This window comes from Pleurodeles waltl, chromosome 9 (genome assembly GCF_031143425.1).
Source record: "Pleurodeles waltl isolate 20211129_DDA chromosome 9, aPleWal1.hap1.20221129, whole genome shotgun sequence".
In the NCBI taxonomy this organism is placed as follows: Eukaryota; Metazoa; Chordata; class Amphibia; order Caudata; family Salamandridae; genus Pleurodeles; species Pleurodeles waltl.
The window spans coordinates 376,439,230-376,464,292 of record NC_090448.1 but is presented as its reverse complement, the minus strand read 5'-3'; the positions used below and the strand labels follow the sequence as shown (position 1 = coordinate 376,464,292).

Sequence of the window (25,063 nt, the reverse complement as noted above, 5' to 3'; positions counted from 1 at the left end):
TAACATGACTGTCAACCAAAGACCCCATTTCTAACAACTATGTACATAATGCAAAACTAAATGTAACATATGAGAACAGTGCACAAAATAAAATAAAGACAGCATTTCCAAATTAGCCACCCAAGCATAATAAAAAGCAAAATACTTATCTTAATAATTTGAGAAGACAAACCTGTAAACGAAAAGATGGTACCAGCCTATATTCTGAAGGACCAACAGAAACATCATAATTCCAACCACTGTTGCAGCTTCACATTCCTTTTGCTCCACCACCTACCGTCTTCTGCCTTGACGAATTCTTCGAGACCTGCACAACCATAGTTGTGGGGAAAAACCTAGAAATTCCTCCTGTAAAATCCTTTGGTTTCTTGACCCTGACATGGTCTCCTACCCGAAATTCCAACTCTATGACCTTTGTTAAATGGCCATACCTGGACTATTTCTTTGCTTGCTGTTGTTCCACTTTCACCTTCACCTTTTTCAGCTTGCAACCCGTTTGCATCTGCCCTGTGGCCTTCACTGTTTCAACTACCCACTATGGGGACAACTCATTGAAGGACCGTATTCTCCTCAACAGCTCAAAATGTGAGACCCTCATGGTAGAGTGCATAGTGTTATGAGTGCTCCAAATCGATCGTGCAAGAGTCTCTTCCCCGTCCAACCCCAAAGTGAGTGTTAGCTGTATGGTGTCTTTCGGCCTATGGTTGACCCTCTCCACCATGTCGTTCCCCTGGGGACTATATAGGGCTGTAGTGATATCCTTAATCCCAAACGACAAAAGGAAATCCTGCATCTGTTTGGATTTAAACTGTATTCCGTTATTTGTAACTGCCACCGAAGGAACACCTTCACAATGGAAAATATTTTTTCAGAATAAAACATTTCTGGTATTGGGTTCCCTCATAAATTTATAGACCACCCACTTGGAATGGTAGTCAACCACCACCACCACAAATTTCCTGTCTTCTCCCAAGCTGTTGATAGGACCAATTAAATCCATTCCCAAATTTTCCAAAGGAGAATTGAGAAACTCAACTGGACACAAGGGAATATTTCGAGTGCGCAAGGACTTGTCAGCCAGTCTGCATTCCGAGCACCTGTTAAGTACGGTTTCCACATCTGCACCCATTCCTGGGCACCAATAATAGAGTCTAATCCTTTTCTTAGTCCCAGCTTGTCCAACAAGCCCTTGATGAACCAATCCCACCAGTTTTTTCTTGAGTTCTCCTGGAGGTATAAGCAAATTCCCCCTCATGACTAATCCTCCTGCCCCACTCAGCTCCTCTTGCACTTTGCTAAAACACTTCAATTCTTCAGGTTCTGAATTTTCTCTGGGCTACCCTTAGTGATAACTTCTTTTGAGTTTTGCAATCTTTTATGCAATCTTTTATCCTTGATGCAACTCAATTGCCAGTCCTCTTCTGAAATTACACCTTTGGCCATTATCACACCATCTACCAAACCCACCACCAGCTTATCATCCAAAATGCCATACTGTACTTCATCCGTCTCTGTGGAACACCTGGAAAGGAAATCTGCCCTGCAATATCTCCATCCAGGAATGTGTTTGACTTTAAAATGTTATTCGTACATCTTGGATAATAATTTTACCAACCTGGGGCTGGCACACCAAGACTTTTAATATTTAATGATGTCACTAACAGCTTGTGGTGAGTGACTAAAACAAACTACTTTCCTCACAAGTAAGTTGCAAAGTGTTGACCAAACACATGCCAACACTTCCCTTTTGATGGTACTATAATTTTCTCAGCTGCTGTCAGCCTTTCGGAAGCGAAAACAACCATGTTCTTCTTTCCCTGTACAATTTGGCTCAACATAGGGCCAGATGTAGCGAAGGGTTTTTCCCTTTCTGTGTCAATGGGAGAATGTGTTCGTACATATGGCCCATAGCTCCTAAACCCTTCCAGCTAGCATCCTCAGTAATCACTGACGGAACATCATCCCTTTATTGCTGAGGGGCAGGAACCATAATAATTAGGGATCCTGGTTTTATGGTATTTTTTTTAACATTTCCATCTGTATTTTTCCATATACATTTTTTGTCCATCTTATCAGTATTTATCCATATTTATTTTGAGTTTTGGGAACAAATGAAGTTGTAACTTGTATATATCCATGTTTAACTGATAACTGTGCATGCATACTTCAACCCTTTCTGGTTTTAGTACAGTAAAACACCAATAATAATAAAACAAAACACCCAAATTAAAATATAAGCTTTAAGCACAAACAAATGTTGAGATATGAAGTTATTTAAGGAAATCTCATCCTATTTAACGAGATCTCATCCTATCTTAGACTCCCTATGCTATCAATATGTACCACCATTGGCATGGATTTCATGACTATAACTAGGGCTCCTGGTGTTTATGGCATTTCTTTTTTAACTTTCTGTCTGCATTTATCCATATTTATTTTTTGGCCATTTTATCAGTATTTATCCATATTTACTTTGTGTTCTGTGAATAAATGAATCTGTAAAATTGTATATTTCCACATTTATTTAACTAATAAACGTGCGCTCATACTTTGACGCCTGTTGTGTTTTAGCAAATTAATCAGCCAAATTTAGCATAACAATACACCCACAGGTAAATATTAGCATTTTACTACAAATGCATGTTGACATATGTTGCTATGTAAGAAAATCCCATCTTGTTTTTAATTCCCTGTGCCAACTAGCTGCCCAGCAGTTGGCTTGGAACTGATGAAAGCAGTATTGAAAGTCACTCACAAGAAGACAACATTTTCTGTATTTTTCCATTAAAAAAAATAAATACAGACAGGAAACGCTTTGTTTTCTGTCTGTATTTATCTGTACAAATCAGTAAGAACGGAAAACAGGGAGCCTTAATTATAACTTAGAGAATCGCTGAAAAGAAGCCCAAGTACCTGTATTTTTCCATTTTAAAAAATGCAGACAGGAACCACACAATTTTGTGTCTGTATTTATCTGTAAAAATAAGTAAAAACAGAAAACTGGGAGCCTTAATAATAGTAAAGTCCTTCAGTTTATTGAATGTATCAGATTGTTGTTGTTTTTCCCAAGTGAACTTCACATTAGAGCTCTGTAATCTTCTTAGAGGTTATGTCTGCATGGCAAAATTCTGTACAAACTTCTAATATTCACATAGTCCTAAAAAGGACCGTAATTGACCATTTTCAGAGAGCGAAGCACACTCCCTGATGTCTTTTATGAGGTCTTCTTTAGGTGAAATTCCCTCTGGTGACTGATTGTGCCCATGGTATTGTACCTTATCAACCATGAACAGACACTTTTCATGGTTGACAGTAAAACCATAGCTGAGGTGCAGTTCCAGGACCTTGCCCAACAACCCGAGATGAGACTGAACCAAATGTGTGAATATCAAGATGTCCTCTTGATAAGCCAAGATCTGATATTAATTTCTAGAATACCGATGCAGTTGAAGCTAACCCAAACGGCATCCTCAGAAATCTGAATGCCCCAAACAATGTGTTAAAAGCCCTGAGGGACTGTGACTCCCTCAGGTTCACGGTAGAGAAAACCTTGGCACCCCCAGGTGAGGCAGCATTTCTTATATTCTGGGGAGAGGGAAGCAATCAACCAAAATATTCTTGTTTAGTGTCATTAGATCCACAAGGAGCCTCAATTCTCCAAATGTTTTCAAATCCATTACAATCAGTGAGATGACTCTATTGGCTCAATAACTTTGTCAGTACACAGTTTTTTTTAAATGTTGTTCCTGCTTTCCTCTTGTACTCAAATGTAAATGTCTCACCTTGTGTGATGCAGGCATTGCACCTGGATTAAGAATAATGTGATGCTCAAATCCCTTTATCAGACCCAATTTCTCTTTGAACAACTCATAAAGCTACCTCAAATCTCCTCTCAAACATGGCTCTAAAGGGGCAGTTTCTCTTACTGTAGTAGTGGGACCCTCTAAGGATATGGGGCATTTGGTGCAGATCTTAACACCATTACAAACTGTCCCTGATCTCTCCAGCCTAAAATGCTGTTACCTTTCTTTGCAACATGTACCTTAGTGTAGATTTCACAGATTCAAAATTTGATATTTTCCTTGAAATATCCCACCATTTCAATCTCCTTCCCCCCAAATACAGTAAGGGAGTTTGTACCCATTCTTGCTCGGACAATTTATATGAGATTATTGTGATGGGAGACCCTGAATCCACTGTCACTGTCAATAGTACCTTCCCAGTCAACAACTTACACTTGGGATCACCCGATCCTTCATCACTCTTATGACTATTGACCATCAATATTGTCAATACATGTCTACTATCTATAACTTCCGAATTGACTGGATCACCTGTAAAAGAATCCCCCATGTGTTCCCCTACAACACCACCCTTTGAGTATTGCAGCACGCTCTAGCAAAGTGTCCCATTTTCTTGCATTTGAGACAAGTTTTTTCCATAGCAGGACAGTTTTTAAAATTAGCCACATAAGTCTTAGAACCACATCTGAAACATTTACTTGTACTGTTGTCAATGTTCTTAGATGATTTCTTCATCTCCATATTATGAACACACTTAGAGGTTGATCGTACTACTGTTACAGCTTCAGGCATCTGTTGTTTGTCCTTACCCAGTTCCCTGGAAGCCACTACACACCTTTCTATTCCTCTTGAGATTTCCAGCCATTCCTCAAGAGATGGATTCCTGCAGCACAAGATCCTCTCTTGGATACAATTATCTTAACAATTGACCACTAGATGATGCCTGGGATACCTTTCCAAAGGTCCTTCTGAATCACACATTGATGAAAGAACCCTCCACTCAGCCTAATCGAATCATTGGGCTCTTGTTGGAGCTGCTAATGCATGAAAAACCTGTCTCTCCATTATTCCAATTAAATCATCCCTAACATGGTTCTCTAGTCTCTTCACGCTTCTGTGTACACATCCCATTCTGTAGATGTAGAAGGTCTCAATTGAGATTGGTGATCAAATATTCTTTGACCTTCAATTCCTAGACAATTATATAATATGCCTATTTTTGTTATTGCAGGAACCTCCACCCTATCAATGGCAAGCAGTAACTTTCAAACGTTTTCAGCCACTCCATTTGAGCCTAGGTGCCTGGTTCTGGCAAAAATGAAATTGGCAGATTAGCGGATTGCATGTTTGTACAACTTTAACCAAGGTGTTCACAAAATGCATAAATAAAATGGAAATACTGAATATACACTGATGACAATCAGTTCTGGCAAGTATCCAGCATGAATCATGCCATAAGTTTCTAAACTGTGGTTAAGGCAACAGCAGTAACATTAGAAAACAATGAAGTAAAGTGAACGCCACCATGAAGCATCGGGTATCCATTAAGGAGGCAGCTTGCAAAAATTAAGCTGAGAAAGGATCATTCACCAGCAAGTCAATTTGCACCTTCCTGAAGTTATCCAATCACAGCGCCCTCCCCTCGTGAGAACGATATTGCATATCGCTGAAGAAACCACAGCCAGGCTGGGAATAGTCACTCGAGAAGAACAGGAGAACATTCTCCAAAGGGTGGGCAATGTGTTTAATTTAGTTTCGGAATGGGCACTATGTAACAGGAATCTTCTGTGATCATAAGCGGTCGGCGGCCGCATACGTGTTAGAAATCTTCTGGGACCGTGGGCGTTTGGCCTCGCACCACAATTTTTCCTTCTTTGAGTGAGCTGTCTCGTGCAGTGCCCCTCAATCTAGGCAGTTATATGCGCACGCAGTCAGATCGTGTTGCTTTTGAATGAGGACTCGTGCTGAGAGTAAAGCGCACAACTCCAGTGGGGCTGTAGCTGCAATTCACCCCCATGCAAAACACCAGGATGGCTCAGAAAACCTGCTCAGTATTGTAGCAATCGCTGGGTATTTCAATCAGCACATACTTTTTTCTGCATCTGTGTGCCTCCTTTGGGAGCTTGGCTGCTCTCGGTGTGCTGTCAAAGTGGTCTGTTTGTTGCCAAATTGTGACGGAGGGTCCACTCAGTAATGAGTAAAAACGAGGCTTTATTTTCCAGCAGTATACGCAAACAAACACTCCCTCCTTCTCGACTGCCTCTTCATACTAACTGCCAAGCTTAGGATACTACTAGGCAAACGGAAAACATTCTAAATTCCAACATTCCCCCCTTATTTTATAATCACCCACTACACATCTGTAAAACAAAGGATACATAAAGAAATCACATTACAAGTATATGAGAGTTTGCCAAACTGTTCAGAAAGATAATTAGAGCAGACAGAGGGATGACCTTGTTACAAAATGGCCCTGGCACTTTTACTTGATTTCTTTTCCACCCACCAGCTCTTGGCTGTTGTTAATAGCAAAAGTAAACCAAAGTCAGGTATTTTTTCAGCCCACAGATGTAAGCGTTCCACCCAGATATACTGCAGCATGCTAGGACAATTTTAAGACAAGTACAATACAAATTTCCTATACAAACAAGCATTTGCAAAGCCAAAAGATCTCATTTACGAGGAGCTATAAGCATTGTCAATGTTTTTGTCATGTTGTACAGCAGCATGGAAAAGTGCAATGACATGGCCAGTTCTGGCTGTGTCATATTGCATTTTTGTTTATTGTGTGGTGGGAAGAAACAGGGTTATGAGGCAACACGAATTGGAGTGTGAGTTGGGGCAACATGGACAACAAAGGATGGGAGGGAGGGGCTGGGAGCGTGCATGGACAACGGAGGATCAGATGATGTAGGTGGTGTGGCAAGCAACAGCATAAGAAAACGGAGGGAGAGAATGTGGGGTGGGCAAAGCAACACGGATAAGGGAAGGAGGGACCTGTGAGGGATAACTACACAATGGATACAGCTGAAAAAGACTCAGGTCCTGATTTAGATCTCGGCGGAGGGGTTACTTTGTTGAAACATTGACAGATAGCCCGTCGGCGGAAAACTAAGTACCATAGAAAACAATGGAATTTAGATTTCGGCAGATGTGAAAGCCATTACCGTTGCGACAGAGTAAACCCTCCGCTGAGATCTAAATCAGGCCCTTACTCTGGTAAAGTGAAGAAAAAAGGTAGCACCCAAAAAAATGAGCAGTGGACTGAAACACGTAATGCATTTATGCTCCAGGGGGATGGGTGGCAAACACAAAGATGAAGAAAGTCTGTACATTATCAGCTTATCAGTAAAAGCTTAAAACAGTAGGCAGAAGAAGAAATAGTGGTGTAGACAGTGTGTCAGGGGCCATAGTGCAAGGAAAAAAATGGATCCCTATTCGCTGTTTAATGTGTGAAGTAGAGCAATGATCAGAGTTCAGTGGGCCCCTCAGGCCTATGGGACCTGATGCTACTGCACCTGCTAAACCAGTGCTAGCGCGCCTGGTCCTTAGTAAGTGAACTTACAAGGGGACGCGTATAGGTCGATGAACCTTTTGAATCGCCTGGAGTATCCTAATCATGCAGTGACTATTGAATCAATAACCAACATCAATAATCAAGATAAACACTTTATGAAACCACAAACAAAAACCATACCAATCGGAAATAACCACTAGTCAGGAAAAGGGTTAACATGTTTTATTCCCTTTTGCTTACAATTCTAAATCATCTGTTAGTTCAAACTTTATTCAAATCAACTCTTTTTTAATTTGTTAGTTAAAATACATTATCTCATTAAGAAAACATATGCGACAAAGCAACACCATAAGCTATGAATATCAGCATTAATAATGTAACTCAGCAACTAGAGTCTTCAGTCATTGTCAACGTCACCCCTAACAGCCTACCTAACCAAGATTAGCATCAGCATGGGGTCTTCATGTGAAAAAACAATTTAGAAAAAACATTAATTTGGAAAAATCTACCTGAGTGTGAATCTATAACTGCGCAGTTGGTACCTAGAAGAAAAGGCACAAAATCATCAGTCACATTTTCATAGCTACCTATCCAGGATGGATCAGCAACAAGTCAGTCTTCGTCTTCAGGTCATCAGATAGTCAGCTACAGATCAGGCTTACAGAGTATGTGCACAATACCAGCACCTCGGCCTGGGTCTCCTGATGTCATCAATTTTCTCCCCGCAGTTCTGATTCCTCACCTCTTGTCATGACTTTTTATTAGGGTCTCCCAGTCCATCCCCCTAATTGCTAATTGGTCCGTCGGTCAACAGATATGACTTTGCCCTATAGTTTTTGTTTACTGAATCTTCTAATTTTAATAATCTTCAATTTACACAAAAAGGATTGGTTCTTCTTGCGATGCCCTCATCATCCGGTCCTTCAGGTATCAAAATTGTTGCATATGGCTCTCCAGTCAGTGCCTCTATTGTTCAAGTCCTGGGAAAGTATATCTAGCCCGCTCTACACATAATTGTATCAAATTGTCTTCATCATCTCCTGTCCGTCGGTACATTGCAGAATGTTCTAGCTAAATTACTTGAACTTTGAGCGGTTCAAGGCTGCAGTTCACGATTTCCAGTTCTTTGCAAGGCGTCTGGTTTCTCCATGTTCAGAGTGTGCAAAGCCCAGTGGAACTAGGCCCCTAGTTTAGCTAACTTAATACACAAAACAGAGGTTATACGTCTCATTATGACATATTACTACTTTTTTTCATATATTTTCATTATTTTTCTCATTTTTCAGTTGTTTTAGTACACAAGGTGATCATACGACGAGAGCACATTTTTCAAACATGCACATTATTTTTTTTCTACGATAAATTTCTCTATGCATTTTCACATTATTAACAACATATAAATCATTAATAATTTTCTCAATTAGCATATCTGCTTCAACACCAGTGAAAGCTATACCCTTGATAAAGCATTTAAAATGTGTTCTATATCTGCTGTAACGATATCTGGCAGTTAATGAAAGTAAACAAAAACTTAAATGCTATGTTAAAAATAAATGCATACGATTTTATACAGAACTCTATTTAAATATCACACCCAAGCCTTTGCAGAAGTTTTAAGCATGAGCTTTAAAATTGGAAGGGTGGCAACCGTAATTGAACAAAGCACCATCTAAAAATTCTGCTACAACAGCGAAAATGAAAAGACCATTTAGAATTCACAACACATTAAAGTAATTAAATGAACCAGAGCCCTTGCTCTAACCCCCGACATTACTTAATAGCCTGAGTCACAAAGAGGCTCCGCAGTCGTTGGAGGGTGGGCCCTGCCGTGACTGCACAGCCTCTGCACTTGTGACGGGACCTCCGGTCTGTAGCTTCGAATTGCAGAAGCCCTTTTAAATCAGGCTCTTTCAATCAGGTAAACAAATAGGAGAGAGATGAAAAAGAGGGAGAGAGAGAAAGAGAGAGTGTGTGTGTTTGTGTATGAGTGTGTGAGAGAGAAATAGCTTGCCTGCATGTCTGCGAGGTGAAAAGCCAAGGGCATGGTGGATTAGGCAGGGGAAGAGGTGAAGGGGAAGCTTGCCTACTAGTTCTGGGGAGTTTCGGTTGCCTTGAAAACCAGCAGGGGAAACCACAAGGATATCCCAGTGCGGAGGCAGCCACAAGGATGAATTTCGAAAAGGACACCATGTAAAAACACAGCAGCAGCAGTGATATGACCCAGAAAGGCAACAACATGGAGTGGAAGGCAGCAGGACGAAGTTGAATGTTCAAGAACTCCCACAAAGTACAGTCCGCATTTCAGAGGTGAGTCTTTATGGACGCAGTTCGCAGGCATTTACTTATATTCTTGCTACAGCCCCTCTGATTAGAGGACAGTTGTTGATGAAGTTGCTACACTGTGATTGGCTTCTTTTACAATGTCCTTCTGTGAGAGAGCTCCCTGAGATGCACACTATTTCAAATCAAAAATGAAGAGCAAACCTTTGGATGACAGGCAGAAGTAAGGCTGGAAAATGTGCGCCTCCTTCTCATGACTCCACATCCACCTGAGGGTCGCACCCCACAGATTGAAGACCTCTGATCAACCTCTGATCTAGAAGCTGAAGGTAATTGAGCATTCGCCGAACGATTGGACCTGGTAACCACAGTTGCCATCTACAATTCTGGACACCCAACGGAGCAGTGCTCTTCCTACAGACCAAGCTCCTTAATGCTAAAATCCAAATCTTGCCAAGGCACTTGCCCAAAGACTCATCCAGGTGCTCCCAGACCTGGTCCTACCCGACTAATGTGGTTTTATGCCAGGACATAGCACACAGCACTGTATCAGGCTCCTACACCTGATGCCAGCTCGGCAATAGCAGATCTGAGACCCATGTGCTCTACTACTTTTCGATTTTGAAAAAGCATTCAAGTCCATTAATTTGTCCTTTCTGGAGCAATAACTGCAGCGTATGGCTTTCGGACCACGATTTAATTGATATGTTAGACTCCTGTACTCGCCAGAAGCACAGTTGGGCATCAATGGGACAGTCTCATACCCCTTCCCCGTCCGCAAAGGCCCCAGGTAGGGCTGTCCCCAATCTACCCTCCTCTTCTTGCCTTAGTGATCGAACCCCTGGTGAGACTCATTCAGTACAATGCACATGCAGGGTTGGAACTGGGAAGAGGATGAAAAGGAGAGAATCTCATTTTATGTCGACAGTGTACTCCTTTGCTTCTTAACCCCTAGGACTTGGGCTTCCTGGATACTTTGGATACTCTCTCTGTATGAATAGGTGTCAGGTCTCCACACCAGCTGGCCTAAATGTAACCCAGTTCCCCTGACAGGAGACTCATATGTCACTGCATGACAATCTTTGATCCCCATCCCAAGGCTCAGCTTTCATTACTTAAGCATACACTTTCCTGTGATCCCTGTACTGACCTGCTCCCTCAACTTGCACCTTCTGTTGACGTGTATAAAACAGGACTCCCACACTTGAGCACAACTCCTGTTACACAATCTTGGCAAGGTGGCATGGTTTAGGATGGTTATCCTACCTCACTTTCTCTACACTCTACAGAGCTTCCCATTGAAGATCCCCACCTGCTGGTTCCGAACTCTCACTACCCAGATCCGATCCTTCCTTTTGGGCAGACGACCCCCCACCCTATATCTCTTAACAAGTGTTGCCATCTGACCTATGACGGAGGCATGGCGGACATCTTTCTTTATCTCTAGGCCTCCCAACACCTTGTAATCAATGAGTGGCACAACAGGGGCTGGGGGTACCCAACATATAGACTGGAACTGTCTCTGCTGGGAATGGACAATGTCCTGCATGTCCTATACAGGGTCAGTGCCTCCCAAGAGCTTTCGGAGACCACCAGTGTGTTAGTCCAGGTGTGGTGTACAGCACTGCGGAAGAGGGCTGGGAAAGGAGATCCACCCAACAAATCTCACTTTGGAAGGTAAACTGGCCCAGTCAGGTCTCACAACTTTGTCTCTCTAAATAGAAGAAAATAGGGCACACACCTCGGGGTGACGTTTGGCAAGGGCCTTCCATGAAATAATTTCAAGACCTCCAGTCCCGATTCGCCCTCTCCTTCACCCAGTTCCACAAATACCTGCAGCTGAGGCACAGACTCTCATGTTAATAGGGGGACATCGCAGAGCCACCAGAGAATAATCCGCTTGGGGCCAAACTCCTTCAAAGCACACTAAGAAAAAGGGGAATCGCTTAGGTATATAAATCATGTATACTTAAGCAGAAGTGGGAACCTGGATAGGACGTCTGGAGAAAGCAGACTGGAGCGATGCACGAATGGCCCAGGTATCCTCCCCGCCCCAAAGGCGTGCTAGCTAGGCATCAAAAAGGGCACGCATCCCTGGTGCTCCAGCACATTCATCATCATGTGGGGTTGCTGAATCAATTGTGCATTTGCGGGTATCCAAATAATGCTTAAGTAAGCTGATGGGGAAGAGAAAGAGAAATCCTACATTGAAGGCCCTACCTTTTTCAGCTGGGTCGATAATTCAGAATGATGATGTTTGCTTGGCCAGGGAGGCCGAGGACTGGTGAGCTGCCTCTAACTGAATATAGATGGTAAGAGGCTACTCGGAGAGATATGCTTACAGAGTGCAGCAGAGAGACAAGTACTCTGTTTTTTTTCTTTTTTACTTCTGACTGTGGCGGCTGTATACCATTACATGGAACAGAGGGAGCAGTGCCCGCGTGTCCGAGACTGGCAGGGGTGATGCCAGGAGTACTGGAGCTGCTGGGCCCCCTGCAGCAGCAGTGCACCATTACAGGGCACAGGGGGAGCAATGCCTGCTTTCCCCTAGACTGGCAGGGGTGATGCCAGGATCACTGGAGCTGCTGAGCCCTCTGCATTATGATGCTCACTACATAAAAGAAGGAGAACCCTAGGATTCCCAATGGCATATTTTATTCAAGAACTCTATAGTGAGCGTGTCTTGGATCAAATTCTCCAGTTAACTTGATTTAAAAGAGGTTCAGAGACAAAGGATTCCTCCATGTCCCTGTTTTGTGTCTTGATGCTTTGAAAAGAGAGCAAGGGCAGTGACCTGTCTGCAGCGAACAATCTATGAAATGCTGAACTGAGCTTTGAAGTCAGTTTCACAAGCTAGTGACTTAAAAGAACTTCCAACATCAGGATCTCTACCCAGAGAAAGTGATTGCATTGAGGAGTTTATACGTGGTGCTATTAAGCAATAGATTCTAAGAAGAATGGGTCAACTCCAGAACTCGTGCTGTGTTGCAAATACAGATGGTTTTCCAGTGGTACTCCGGCAGGTGAGTGGAATGGGAGCCAGCTTAGGACTTAACAGCAAAGACAAGTGGGAGGGAAAGTGGTCGCTTTGAGGTAGACAAATGAAACTCACAGCACTACACACAGTAGAAAGGGTGAGCAAGTAGAATGGTCAAATTGAGATCCATAGAGACAGTCTAGCAAAAGGAGACCTAAGCAAGAGACATGGAGATCTTTGCAATTTTGTAGGCCTATTACCTATAGCAAATAGCTATTATTTACTTTTGACACATGTTTCACGTAGGGATAGTACAAGAGGGTGTTATGCCTTCTTAATAGGACGCAGGGATAAATGTGGTTTAATAGTACAGGAAATAAGCCAGAATAAAGTTATGGAATGAAATGTTCCCCTCTTTGACCTTTCTCCCCATGAAGTTAAATTGTTCGGTTGAAGTGTGCAGTATAAACAATTTAAAATATGAGAACTTTATGGTAACCAAATCAGAAACATCTGTAAATATTTTAACCTCTCCCAGCCCGCTCATAATCAGGACCAGAAATCTTTGGCACCCTGACATACTACCATTGACTTTACGTGTTTTATACCCTTGTTCTTTGGGTGGGCTTGGGGCCAGAGATTCCTACTATTTGTTTTTCAAAACTCTGCAAGCTGAGTTGTTCAGTTGTCAACTTGGCACCAGAGACTATTGTACTAAAGTATCTGGCATATCATAGTTAGGTTGTTACAAGCTATCCTTTTTGTCTGGCAAAAGTCTACCATGACACATTTTTGATGCTCAGGTTTGCTTGGCCTTATACCTTTATTTATTCTGAAGGACTGTGTAGCTTGGCACACCTTTTGGTTTTGATATAAAGCTTTGCATATTCTCACAAACATCATGATAAAGAATGCTGAATGGCATGGTATCCTTTTTCTGTAATAGAGTTCTGCAAACTCTAACATCTTTTGGCACCATTCTCTCCATGGTATGTTAAAATATAATTTATTACTGATTGTAAAAAGCCAAATTAAACACGACAACAGCAACCATGATTTTCCAGGTTTACATAGCACACCACAAACTGAGGAAGGAGGGAAGAAAACAGAAGGAAAACATAACAGCCATTTTTAGTCATCATGAAGCATTTAGCGCCACTGAATAGGGAGATAGTGGAAATAAAAACACAGAACAGGCGTATTTTTGACACACCTTTTGATAGAGGGCGCTTCTTGATCTTGCACACTTCTTATATGGAGCACTGTCCCATCTGACACACTTATTGATATAGGAATCTTAATCGCCAGGCAGGCTTTCTGAGTCGTAGTGACCAGCCATCTTTCTAAATACGGAGGTCAGCCTAATCTCACACACTTCTTGATATGAAGTCTCACACACTTGTTTATGCGAAACACCAGGTAATGGGGATCTCTGCATAGTGTCAGGGTCTTCGCCATGAAATGGACTGTTACATATTCTGAAGCCCTTTTTAATGCAGAGCTTTATATGGTCTGAGACACATCTAAGCACGGACCTCTGGATCTCCTTTCCCCATGCTTTGCATGGTAATCTTGATGGGCTGGCGTTTCCCATGACACAGTCTATCACGGCCTTGAGCAGCTTGTGGACTATAGCTAGGCAACATTCCTGACATTTCAGTTCCTAGAACACTGAATGAATTTACAAGGTGTACACATGGCTTGTGTGATTATTGATTCATGTTTTGTTTCGGAGATCTGTTGGGCATGACAAACCAGCCTAATGTGATGCAAACTGCAATTCAGAGCTGCATATTGTATAATTCACCCCAAGATCAGCGTTTTGCATGAATTGACACACTTTATGTTATTGTTTGTTCTGCAGTTCTGAGTAGTCCTAATATTTTGTCATTTGACTGATGCACTTGATCTGAAGTCGCTAATGATATGGAGCACTGCATGGTCTGCAAATCCACAATTTGTAATTATGCGTGGCCTAAATAGCTTATGATTGAGAGCCAGCATAGCTTGGCAAAAGGTTAGTATATTGCTCTCCTTGGTAATCATATCAGTTTCAGGTGCTGTGCTTTAAGGGTAGCCAGTAACACAGGAAATAGTAAGTTAAGCTTTGTCTTTCTATTCCCTTTCTGAGTTTAAAAAAATGTTATTCTTGTGTAAATCAGGGATTATGTTCAGAAATGGATTTCATGTACTACCACAGCAAGAGAAGTTAAATTGTTCAATGCCATGACACCCACTACTAATCAAAGAGACAGAGGGTTCTGCGTTGGGTCTCTTTTGGCAGAGTGCATTGGTGTGTTACTCTCTTGAATAGTTGAATGACTTAATACCAAAAAACATATAATGTTGCTTCTCTTTTATTTCAGGCACCGCCGACCGTATTTTATTTCCCAAATTTTATCACAGAATCAGAGGAAGCATTGCTCTTGCAGCAGGTATGTTACTAATAATCAACGCCTCCTTCGCCTTAATATAGGATGTCTCTGTATCCCCTGATCCTCTCATTGAGCGATTAGGTATATGTGCCAAGAAATAAAGCTACCATGCCTATGCTGAAATAATTCCGAAGGCGAGAAAGCAAAGGACATAGAGAACCTGAGATTACCACTGCAGTAACCTTTGTACCTTTTATATCTCGCTCTTCCTCCATCCAAACATATTTTTTCAGATATAAATTTTGAGCATATGCACTATAATTTTCTAATCAAAGAGATTACACAAAATAGCCAGACCAAAGGAAGCATTCTGGTTGTAATGGCTACAGAAGCATTGGGAAGGAACCCTATGGCAGCCTTTTATATGCTCCTCTAAAAGCAGTGTAGCCCTAACTTTGGTGGAATATTCTTAAGTTGCCCAGGTGAATGAGGTCCTTAATTTGGAAATACAGTTGACTATCAGTTTATAACTTTATAGTCATAGCAGTCTCAAAATTAAGTAAAGTCTCCCTGATAAGAGTTAATAGAGGTCTAGACTGAACCACTGGAAGGGAACTTCTTGACTGGTTTAAGGGAATTCTAAAATAATTCTACAAATTAAAATAATATATGATATGAAGCATTATCTAGTATTTAGAAAATATATTATGATATGCTTAGATCCAAGGGTAGAGCTTGCTATGCAGGAGATTAAAGAAAACATCTCAATAGTGTTTGCCCGGGTGGAATTAAGTAGTTTTTCTCTTTGCTCATTGGCAGAACCACATTACTTTTACTCTTATATTGAGTGTTCATGGACTCTTTCCTAGCAGCACAAGTGCTATTCCATAACCACTGTAAAGTTTAATATGAATGTAAGCTTTTTTGTGTTGGATGCTTGCTTTCAAGTTTATCTACTGAAGCAAGGGATTGAGAATTACCCCACGTTGCTGCGACTGATGACAAAGTTCAGTCAAAAGTGCAGAAAATGGTTCTTTGACAGGGAAGTACTTCTGAAAATCAGAGCTGGAGGAGTGTCCATGAACTTTCAGAATTGTATGGATGTATGGACTTTTACTGACCACGAGTATTATTTTGGAAATCAATGGAAATCATGGAAGGGTACCACTAGGGCATTTTATAAATGATAACATTCTTCGTTTTGTCTAATCAGTGTGATCAGTGCAAATGACACTCTTGAATCCACAGCACTAAAAAAAACTCCATGTTCTTATTCACATGGGTGAAATATGTTTCCTCCTCCAGTCTAGGAAGTAAATAACTTTCTATTCTTGTCGTCTTCTTGTGAGTTTAGTTAATGCTCAGATGACCTCTGGTGGGATCGTCGGTTTTATGTCGGAATATTGTTGACAAAAATATCACATCGCATAAATATTGTGTCCTAAATATTATCTACAAAAATATTGTCCTATTATTTCTAATATTTACTCCAAGAGGGTGGGTTTCTTGTAAACGTTATTTAGGAAACACAGTAATGGATCATGCAGTTAAATCAGAACAAAATGCAAGACCAGACTTGTGCTACAGCAGAGGTTAGCGTTTAACAAAATACAGAACGAACAGTAGAGGCGAGGAACTTGATATAACTGTTTATGAGACTGAAACTAATCCCAGACTATCTATCAGTTAAGGACAAACAAAAGATATAGTTGCTTTGATTAATTGATTCCAGGAGTAACCAATAATGGAAAGAATAAGTGAAAAGAATAATGAAGAGAATAAGTGAAAAGAATATTGGTGGATATGACGATGGACGACAAAGACATTCTGTCAATTTAAAACTATTAGGGCAGCATTGAAATACCAGAATGGGATTAGGTATGTCCAGAATTACGTGGCAGGTACAATATTTATTTCTTAGGTCATAGTTGATCCCCAGGTATTGCTAGGTATTCTCATGTCTGCAGCCTATAATAATGCAGTCTTTGACTACCAACAATTCAGGAATTGTTATTTTCCTCTTCTGTTTCAAATTTGATCATGTGACCATTCCTGGTCATTCAGTTGACATCAGAACCTGGGTAAAAGTAATCATAGTGATATTCCAGGAGTTAGGCATATATTTAGAAAGTAAAGATATGGAATAGAATAGATGCCATCAGTTTCCTAGGTATGAACAAATATTGAGAGTGTAAAACATGTTTCAAGTTTTATCTCTCTCAGAAGGCTATTTTTTGGAGGAGTCTTGGCTAACTTAGGACAAAAAAGCCTTTTTCCAGATGAAACGTGTTCCTTGATTGATTAGTGATGACTTGTGTTTTCTGTTTTGAAGGCTTTCAATGCCTAGAAGGACCTAACAATGAGGAGGAATGAACTTGGGTAGCAGTCATAGCACTGCGAGACTTTTGGGGTCATTTTGGGTCATTTTGCGTTTGGCGGACGGAAAAGGCCTTCCGAAGTCAGGTTGCCGCCAGTGCAGTCGCCTTCCCATTGGCCCCATTATGATTTCCCCGCTGACCCAGTGGGGAACCGCCTACAACATTGATGCCAGCTCATAATTGAGCCGGCGGCAATGTTGAGGTGCATAGGATGCACCAGGACCCATCGTGCAGTTCACTGTATGCAATGCAGACTTTGAATTGCACAACGAGGCTGGCCATGGGTGCCCCTTACTGCCCATACCAGGTGCATGAGCATTGCAGAGGCCCACCTGGCGCCCCCATACCCTGTCTTCGCCAGCATTTACATAGCGGTGCTAGTGCCATGTAAAATCTGACGGAGAGGGGGGGTTCATAATCCCTAGCGGCGCTGCCCTGGCGGATTAGGACCGCCAGCACTGCCAGCCCCTCCTGTGGAGGGAAACTGGGGTGCTGGCTGTCCGACCATGGTGCAACCACCACAGTCGTAATGTGGCGGTCAGACTGCTTCCAAAGCGGTGGGACCACCGCTTTGGTGGCGTTCAGACCGCCACCGTGACCCTGGCGGTCTGAAGACCACCAGGGTCGTAATGAACCCCCTCTGTGTCAAAACTCCAGTCTTGTATCACAAAAATAGTTTTGCCATCGAAAGTCAGATTCAGTCTGCAACTGTGCCAGAAATATCATTTTCTAATAGATCGAAAAATGATAGTGAAAACATATTAATTATGATTTATACTTGTTTCATCAGTGAGGTATCAACCAGCATCGCCCTGTTAAATATAGTTCAGTAGTAAATTCACATGCTCTTCATGGCAGCAACATTGTCAAGCAGGCCCATAAACATTACTACTCACTCCTCATACTCATAGGAGCATATCACTGTGTGTAGCAGCATCAGAAAGAAACAAGGTGCACAGGAGCTATGAGGGATACTAATCAGCAAGCTGCACCCGAGACTAAAGCCTGTGGGACTCTTCCACCACACCCACTGGAAACACTTATTCAGCTCTCTCAACTCACACATTTTGTTTCAAGTCTTTTAACTCTCTTCAATCTAGTGCATCTTTCCTAAAAATTGTGCTTCACTATGGCTTGATTACTTTTCCATTGCCCTCTGGTCAGTCACATTAGGCCCTCCTCAGAATTCACTGCAGGCAACAGCAGTCAGCCGTATTGGGTTTAGCAGTAGCACCGACAGCTCTTGGTGGAACTGCAGTTTCCAAGTTGCCATTTTAAGTCGGTGGAAGTAGCAGAGGTATTTTTCTTGCTTATATAAACCTGCTGGGGATCTGCTTAATCACATAGCATACATTTAATTCTTCCAGTAATTCTGGGGGAAGAAAATCAAAACATTTAACTATTTTATCTCCAGTGTAACACTTGTCTCCGGTCAGCGTAACACAGACTGCATTTACTTGTCCTTGTCCAATACTAAGAATGCAGGAGGGGCATTACCTTTACGCTTATGCGTGGTAGCAGAGATGGAAGCAGAGGAGTTTCTTTGCGCCACAGTGAGTTTGTGTTTAGGAGTTTTGTATTTAACGTCAAGAACCCAAGAGAGTGCGAGTTTCAATGAGATCACCTCCATGTGTCAGCACAGCGTTGGTAAATTAAATTGTCTTTTCTTGCTATGGAAGAATAGGAATTACTATTTTACAAAAATAACTGAAATTGTCATATTGATTGCCTTGATCTCTTTGTGGTGTTTGTTTTCTATTACCTCCTTAATGGACATATCATGCTGTATATCTTTATTAGGTAGTACACTGAGGAGAACCCAAGGAAGTAAAAGAATTAGGAGTACATGATGACAGCTGACCTAGAAAATGCAAATACAGGGGGACATATCTGTCTCTTATAGTGACAAGACCTCTATAAGTTTTGACAGAAAACAGATTGACATAAGAGTCTTCATTATTGCCTTGTAGAGCACAAGAGCTGGGAGAAATTATGCATTAGGTGACTCATCATTGCCACCTTACTCAAACCTGCCTCAAAACCTAACCTGTACCAATTCCAGGCCCAACTTTCACCCAATGCACGTCACTCAGATTCACCCTGGATATTGCCCTCAGTCTCAAGGAGCATTGCATGAATAAAGCCAAGACAGCCCACTGCCAACTGTGTCTCCCAAAGAAAGTGAAACTGTTCCTCCCTGAAAGTGACTTCAGAACTGCCGTTCTAGCCCTCGTACTTTTGCATCTCCATGATGACAATGCTGTTCTCCAAGGCCTCCCAGCCAGTGATACATTGGACACAAATGTGCCCCTCCAGGGAAGGATCATAGAAACATCTGCTGCACAACCACTTTAGAAACCTAGCAAAGACAATAATAAGAGCTTTAGAAAACAACAACAATAATATTCTTCTGCACAACTGCCAATTAGACGTGAGGCGATGTATAACTAAGGTAACAACTAAAATGTATCACTAAAATGTTGGGAATGAGGCACTAGCTAAATTGCATTTCCATATGTCACATTTGACTTCGACATGATTGACCAGTACACAGCCTTGTCAATTTTACAAGGGAAGAGAGACCTGGAGTGTAAGAACCAGAACTGGACATCATCTTTCCTTTAAGGAAGATATCTATTTGTCAAAGCTGAGTTCTACAGGTCATCAACCCTACATCAGCATACAGTTGCCTTTTTGTCAATATGTGCTGCTATGCCAAGACTTGTTCTATTCAATGAAACTGAAATTTGTATTTTCCACAACTTACTCAAAAGGCTAAGTATGTCCCTGAATAAATACAATTATTACTCTTTCCATGATTTTATGACTTTTGTATTACTGTACTGTATTGCTTGATTCTGCATTTGTTATGCTTGTAAAGTACCGCATTGTATCCACCTTAAAGATGTGCTACAATAAATAGAACAGGGCAAGAAGGCGGCAAGTCCATGCCAAGCAGAGGGAGGCCAGGTAACTAATAGTTAAGGCAGCATTGTCTCCAGAAGAAGCTATGTCAGGAACAGTTTGCCATAGACAATACTCAGATCCACATACTCAGCTTTACAAACATACTGTCTGTAGAAGGTCGCAGGATCTATTAGTAAAGAAGATTCTTGCCCCACAAACCACATCTCCCACATTTCCTCAGGCCGAGACCGGACTGGCTGTACCGGGCATCAGGCGTTTCCCCAGGAGGCTTGAAGGGTCAGAGGCTGCTTTTGTTACTAAAGGGGGCAGTTTTGTAGCAGTGCAGCTGTTTTAAAAGCACTGCAGAATTCCTTGTATATCCGGCAGTTTTCAGGTAACAATAAAAGTGTGGATCCATAGAACAATGTTCAGGGAGCTTGACACTTTGCTTACCACTTTTATTTAGGACTCTGGATGCAGGAAAGTGAGTTTGTCCACGCTAAAACGGCTGACAGGGGCTGGGGGACTGGCAGTGCCTGATTTTGAGAAATACTATCTCTCTGCCCAACTTTAGTGGTTGGTGCAAGGGTTGGGGGTCAGACGTACCACTGGTAGAATTATGGGACCCCATGTCCCATGCCTCCCGGACCTTACCGAAGTCCTGCTACAGGTTAAGCGCTCGCAGCCGAGGACACCCAGGAGTTGAAGGTGATTGTGAAATGCTGGTCTCAGTGCCTCCAAAAAATGTGCAGCAAAATCCCGTATACACAGGACCTACCTATACCAATGCTGGCAGAGATACCGCACCGGGGAGACTGGAGGGGGCTGGAGGGATGGGGCAGCGGCAGGAGCAATGACAGTTGGGGACCTCTACAAAGCAGCAGAACTAATGCTGTTTCAGGAATTTTGTTCTGCATTTGACCTACCCCAGGGCCATTTTCTGCTTCACTGGGCTATTGCGGTAGCATTCCACATAAACTGGGCAGTGGGATTGACAGAACCAATGACACATTATAGTTGCCAGTATATAACTCTTTCCTCAGGCACTATCAAAGCTGTCACATGCCTGTACAGGGCACTAGGGAAAACTCTTCATAAGCCATTGGAGCGGTTGAGGACCACCTGGGAGGAGGATTTGGGCGCCCCAGTCTGTGAGAGAGACTGGGATACTTCTTGAGAGGGCCCCAAGGGTCTCTAGGAACTTATCAATTACTAAGTTCTTTATAGAGCATGCCTTACACCAGAACATATTGTGGGATATTTCTCTGGAACAGACGTGGCGTGCCGAAGGTGCAGAGAGGTGGGGGCCAACCTCTTGCACATGCTATGGTCCTGTCCATACTTGCATGATTACTGGGAGGAAATAAGAGGGACGATTGGGGCACTCATTAAAAAGGAAATACCATGCACTTCTGGTCACTGTCTCAAGGGTTGGTTCCCTCACAGCCGCAAGATAAAGGTCACAAGCAAATTCTAAGATTTGGCCTATATGTTAGCCAAGTGGGAAATTACCCAAAATTTGAAATCTAGAGGGTCCCAAATGCCTACCTGTCGCAGGGAACTGGTAAAATGGGTGATTTGTGAGGGGAAAGTGCTGACGAGGGAGGCCAAGCGGGGGATTGGTACAATGGAGGCAACCCAATCCTGAGAAGCACTCGTGGAGGGTCTTACAGCCCCAGTGCCTGACCCGCCAACAGACTCACCAGAGGGAACACCGGCACGATAAGTGTAATGGACCTGAACCCCTGCCTGCCTGAGGGGTGCCTTCCCCTCCCACCTGAACGTTCCTCTTTAGAGGATGACGTTGAAACGTTGTACATTACTCACTTTTATCTAATGACGTTTGGGCACCACGTAGACTAATATTGGGGACTGGATGGGGGGGAGAGAGGGGTGGAGGGGTATTTGGGACGTAGGTCTAGTTATGTAGGAAGTTAACCCTCATCAGCTCTACTTGGATAACTTGGATATCTGATGTAACATGAGAATGTATTTGATTAACTATACCAGAAGGAAATCAGACTGCCCCCAAGACCCAAAAGCAAAGGAATTGGCAAAGGACTACAGAAAAAAAACTTATAACTGCATAAAAGTGGCATTACAAAATAAATAAATGATCTAATTTTAACATTTGTAAATGTTTACTTCATGCCTTTGCCAGCTTCCCTGGCACTCACATATTTTTGTGTTTGCTTGTTTGCTTTTCCATTAAGGCTCCATAATGTAAAGTTTCCCAGGACCTCATCCTCTGTTTTGTCCTTTCGTTTTTATCTTTGTATTAAGTAGTCAGGCTGTGCAAAGAATATTACCAAAATAAATACCTCTCCCGTTCTTTACTTCCCGTAGGTTTACACTGCCCCTAAACCCAAATGGGTCCACCTGTCCGGAAGGAGGCTTCAGAACTGGGGTGAGTGCGAGTCAGAAATTCAGTACATTCCTGTTGCGATTCAATTAAATTACATTTGAATGAAAGTGAGCTGCTTGTGTTTAGAGGACGTCCCCACCACCTTCTCCCCACCATCTATTCTCAGGATTGTTCCCTCCTTTAGGATTTCGCATACGTTTAGTGAGTTTGATTCTCAGCTTGGGATTACTTTCTTATCTCCCAGTCAACAAAGTGATAACTAACTGCTTCTTCTAATTCAGAAAGCTGAGAATCATTTTTCCGTCTCCCCCCATGGCTGTCATGAGATGGTGGGTTAGGTCGCCTCAGATCACCCATAACGGAGATGCCTGCTTAGTTCTTGGGCTCCCTTTCCACTCATCCATGTTAAAAAATTATAAAAAGATTAATTGATAACCTATGCCAAATGCTCAGTTTTCAAAAGCCTCGGTTTATGCCATAGAGCTGAGTCTGGTCGAGGCTCTACTCTTCTTTAACATCACTTTTTTCTTTGTATTTTTTCTCTCCCCATTTACTGCAAAATTGCTTGCGCAGCCTAATATCTGTAAAGCTCCTCGTGGACGACTCTTTTTCTCCCTCATCCTGGTCAAACTTTGGAGCACCCTTTATATCTTCCCAGGATCATTTTTACTCTCCACAAACTTTTATAAATTTGATTATTCACTTCTATGCGTTAATTTGTTTTCTCCTATGCCGGCCAGTCTTAGCATCATCACACCCCTTAAAGTGCTTGCGGAGTTTTACAAGTCCTCCATAAATTAATTCAACATCAGCCTCATAGAAATATGCTAAACTTGCTTCTGCTTAGTTAATTCAACTTATTTTATGAGAGACTTTAGGGTAAATATCTTTTGTGGCTTTACATTTAGGAATCAACTCTATTGAAATTGATTAAAATGTTCCTTGACTTTAATGTTCCTGCAATAGAAGTAAAATTAAAAATAAACCTCTCAGAAAAGGGAACACTGGCTTGTTTAAAGAGAGCGCAATGCGGTGCAAGTGAGACCTAGCTTGGATCAGTCATCCAGGCAGAGGTGCAACTATGTTATTGCCAATGAGATGGAATTGGTGATGCTGTCTAGGAGAAGACCACCTAGATGTAATATGCAGCTTTAAATAACAATATTTTGAAAATTCTGATTCCTTATGGCAAAGGTGTGGCTATATTTGATGAGTTATCCAGATTATTATGCAAAAAAATACCATCAATAGCTATGATCAGAGCCTTTCCTTAATGAGTGGCAGGCACATAGCTGGCACGTTTTCAGGTTGCTTATGTGACATTTTCATGGTTTTGGTATACATATGTGTGACATTCTACATACAGATGTTTCATGCTTTGAGTCACGCTTTCTCCTGTGTAAAACCAAAAAACGAAGTCCATATTATGAGCTAAGTGTCACCACATTTTCAGCAATGAGAAGCTCTAAAAGATCTTGAAACTGCTGCAAAAGCCCTGAAATGGAAGATCATCCACCTAATTCTTATTTCTAAATTGACTGTAATGTGAATAAATGTGGCACCGTGACACTAAACAATTACTACTGTTGCTCAGAGATCATGTGCGACCCTCCCATAATGTTCAGTACTGTTCTGGATTACTTCACTAGCCTCTGACTCATCTGTGCCTCTAACAAGTGTCTCACCTCAGTAATGTGATAGGTGCCTTCCAGACTTACTGAGAGAGTCTGCAAATTTTGCTAGGGGCCACTGTGCTGCAGTGCTGGTTCTAAATGCAAACAACAGGCTGACGCGACCAAGGAGACCACCTGGTGACTGGCCTGAGAAGGCTCTGCAGGGCTTTCTGCTGAGCGCCATGCTTGCAAGCTGATTAAAAATTGTGAAAATGAGTCCTTACTGTGGTTGGTGGCTGCTGGTGCTTTTCACAGATTGGCCACACGCCAGACGAATGGAAACCCCTCTGCCGCTGCTGCACGCGTGTGTCACGTGACCTGAGGACAGGTGGTTTCTAATTAACAAGTTTGACTCAACTAGAGTCAACAACAACGATCCGACTGGACTTGTGGTTGAATAAAAGATTTTCTGACATTAACGACAAGAATTTTCAATTCTATTAAGGACACAGAGATGAGAAATATGCTTTGCTTTCTTTACTCTTTAATTTTCAGCACCCTAGCAAATGTAAAAACTTTTAAAACACTACATTTCTATGGCCACCACAGTTGCATGTCCAGCTATAGAGCCCACAGGCCTATATAATATTCATGCCACTACATGGCTTCCATTTTCTTTGCTTCAAAACCAGCAAACAGTTAAACAGTCCAAGACCCTAAAACAAAGGACCATCAACAATCAAACCAAACTGGCTGAACAGGAGCCTGACCCGAAAAGGCCTGGGTCCAAGGAATTTATAGTTCTGTGCTTGCTTTTGTGGAAAGAAGATCATCCCATGAAGAATTCC

At 42.1% G+C, this 25,063-nt stretch overlaps 1 protein-coding gene across 2 annotated transcripts in view; it reads left to right on the top strand.

Moving 5' to 3' along the window:
- ALKBH6 (alkB homolog 6) overlaps nt 1–25,063 on the top strand; it is a 52,617-nt gene that overhangs the window by 10,851 nt on the left and 16,703 nt on the right. For both annotated transcript variants that reach the window (XM_069206971.1, XM_069206972.1), the window contains exons 3-4: nt 14,944–15,012; nt 22,584–22,644. In XM_069206971.1, coding sequence (XP_069063072.1) covers nt 14,944–15,012; nt 22,584–22,644 — 130 coding nt within the window. The remainder of the gene's footprint in view (nt 1–14,943; nt 15,013–22,583; nt 22,645–25,063) is intronic.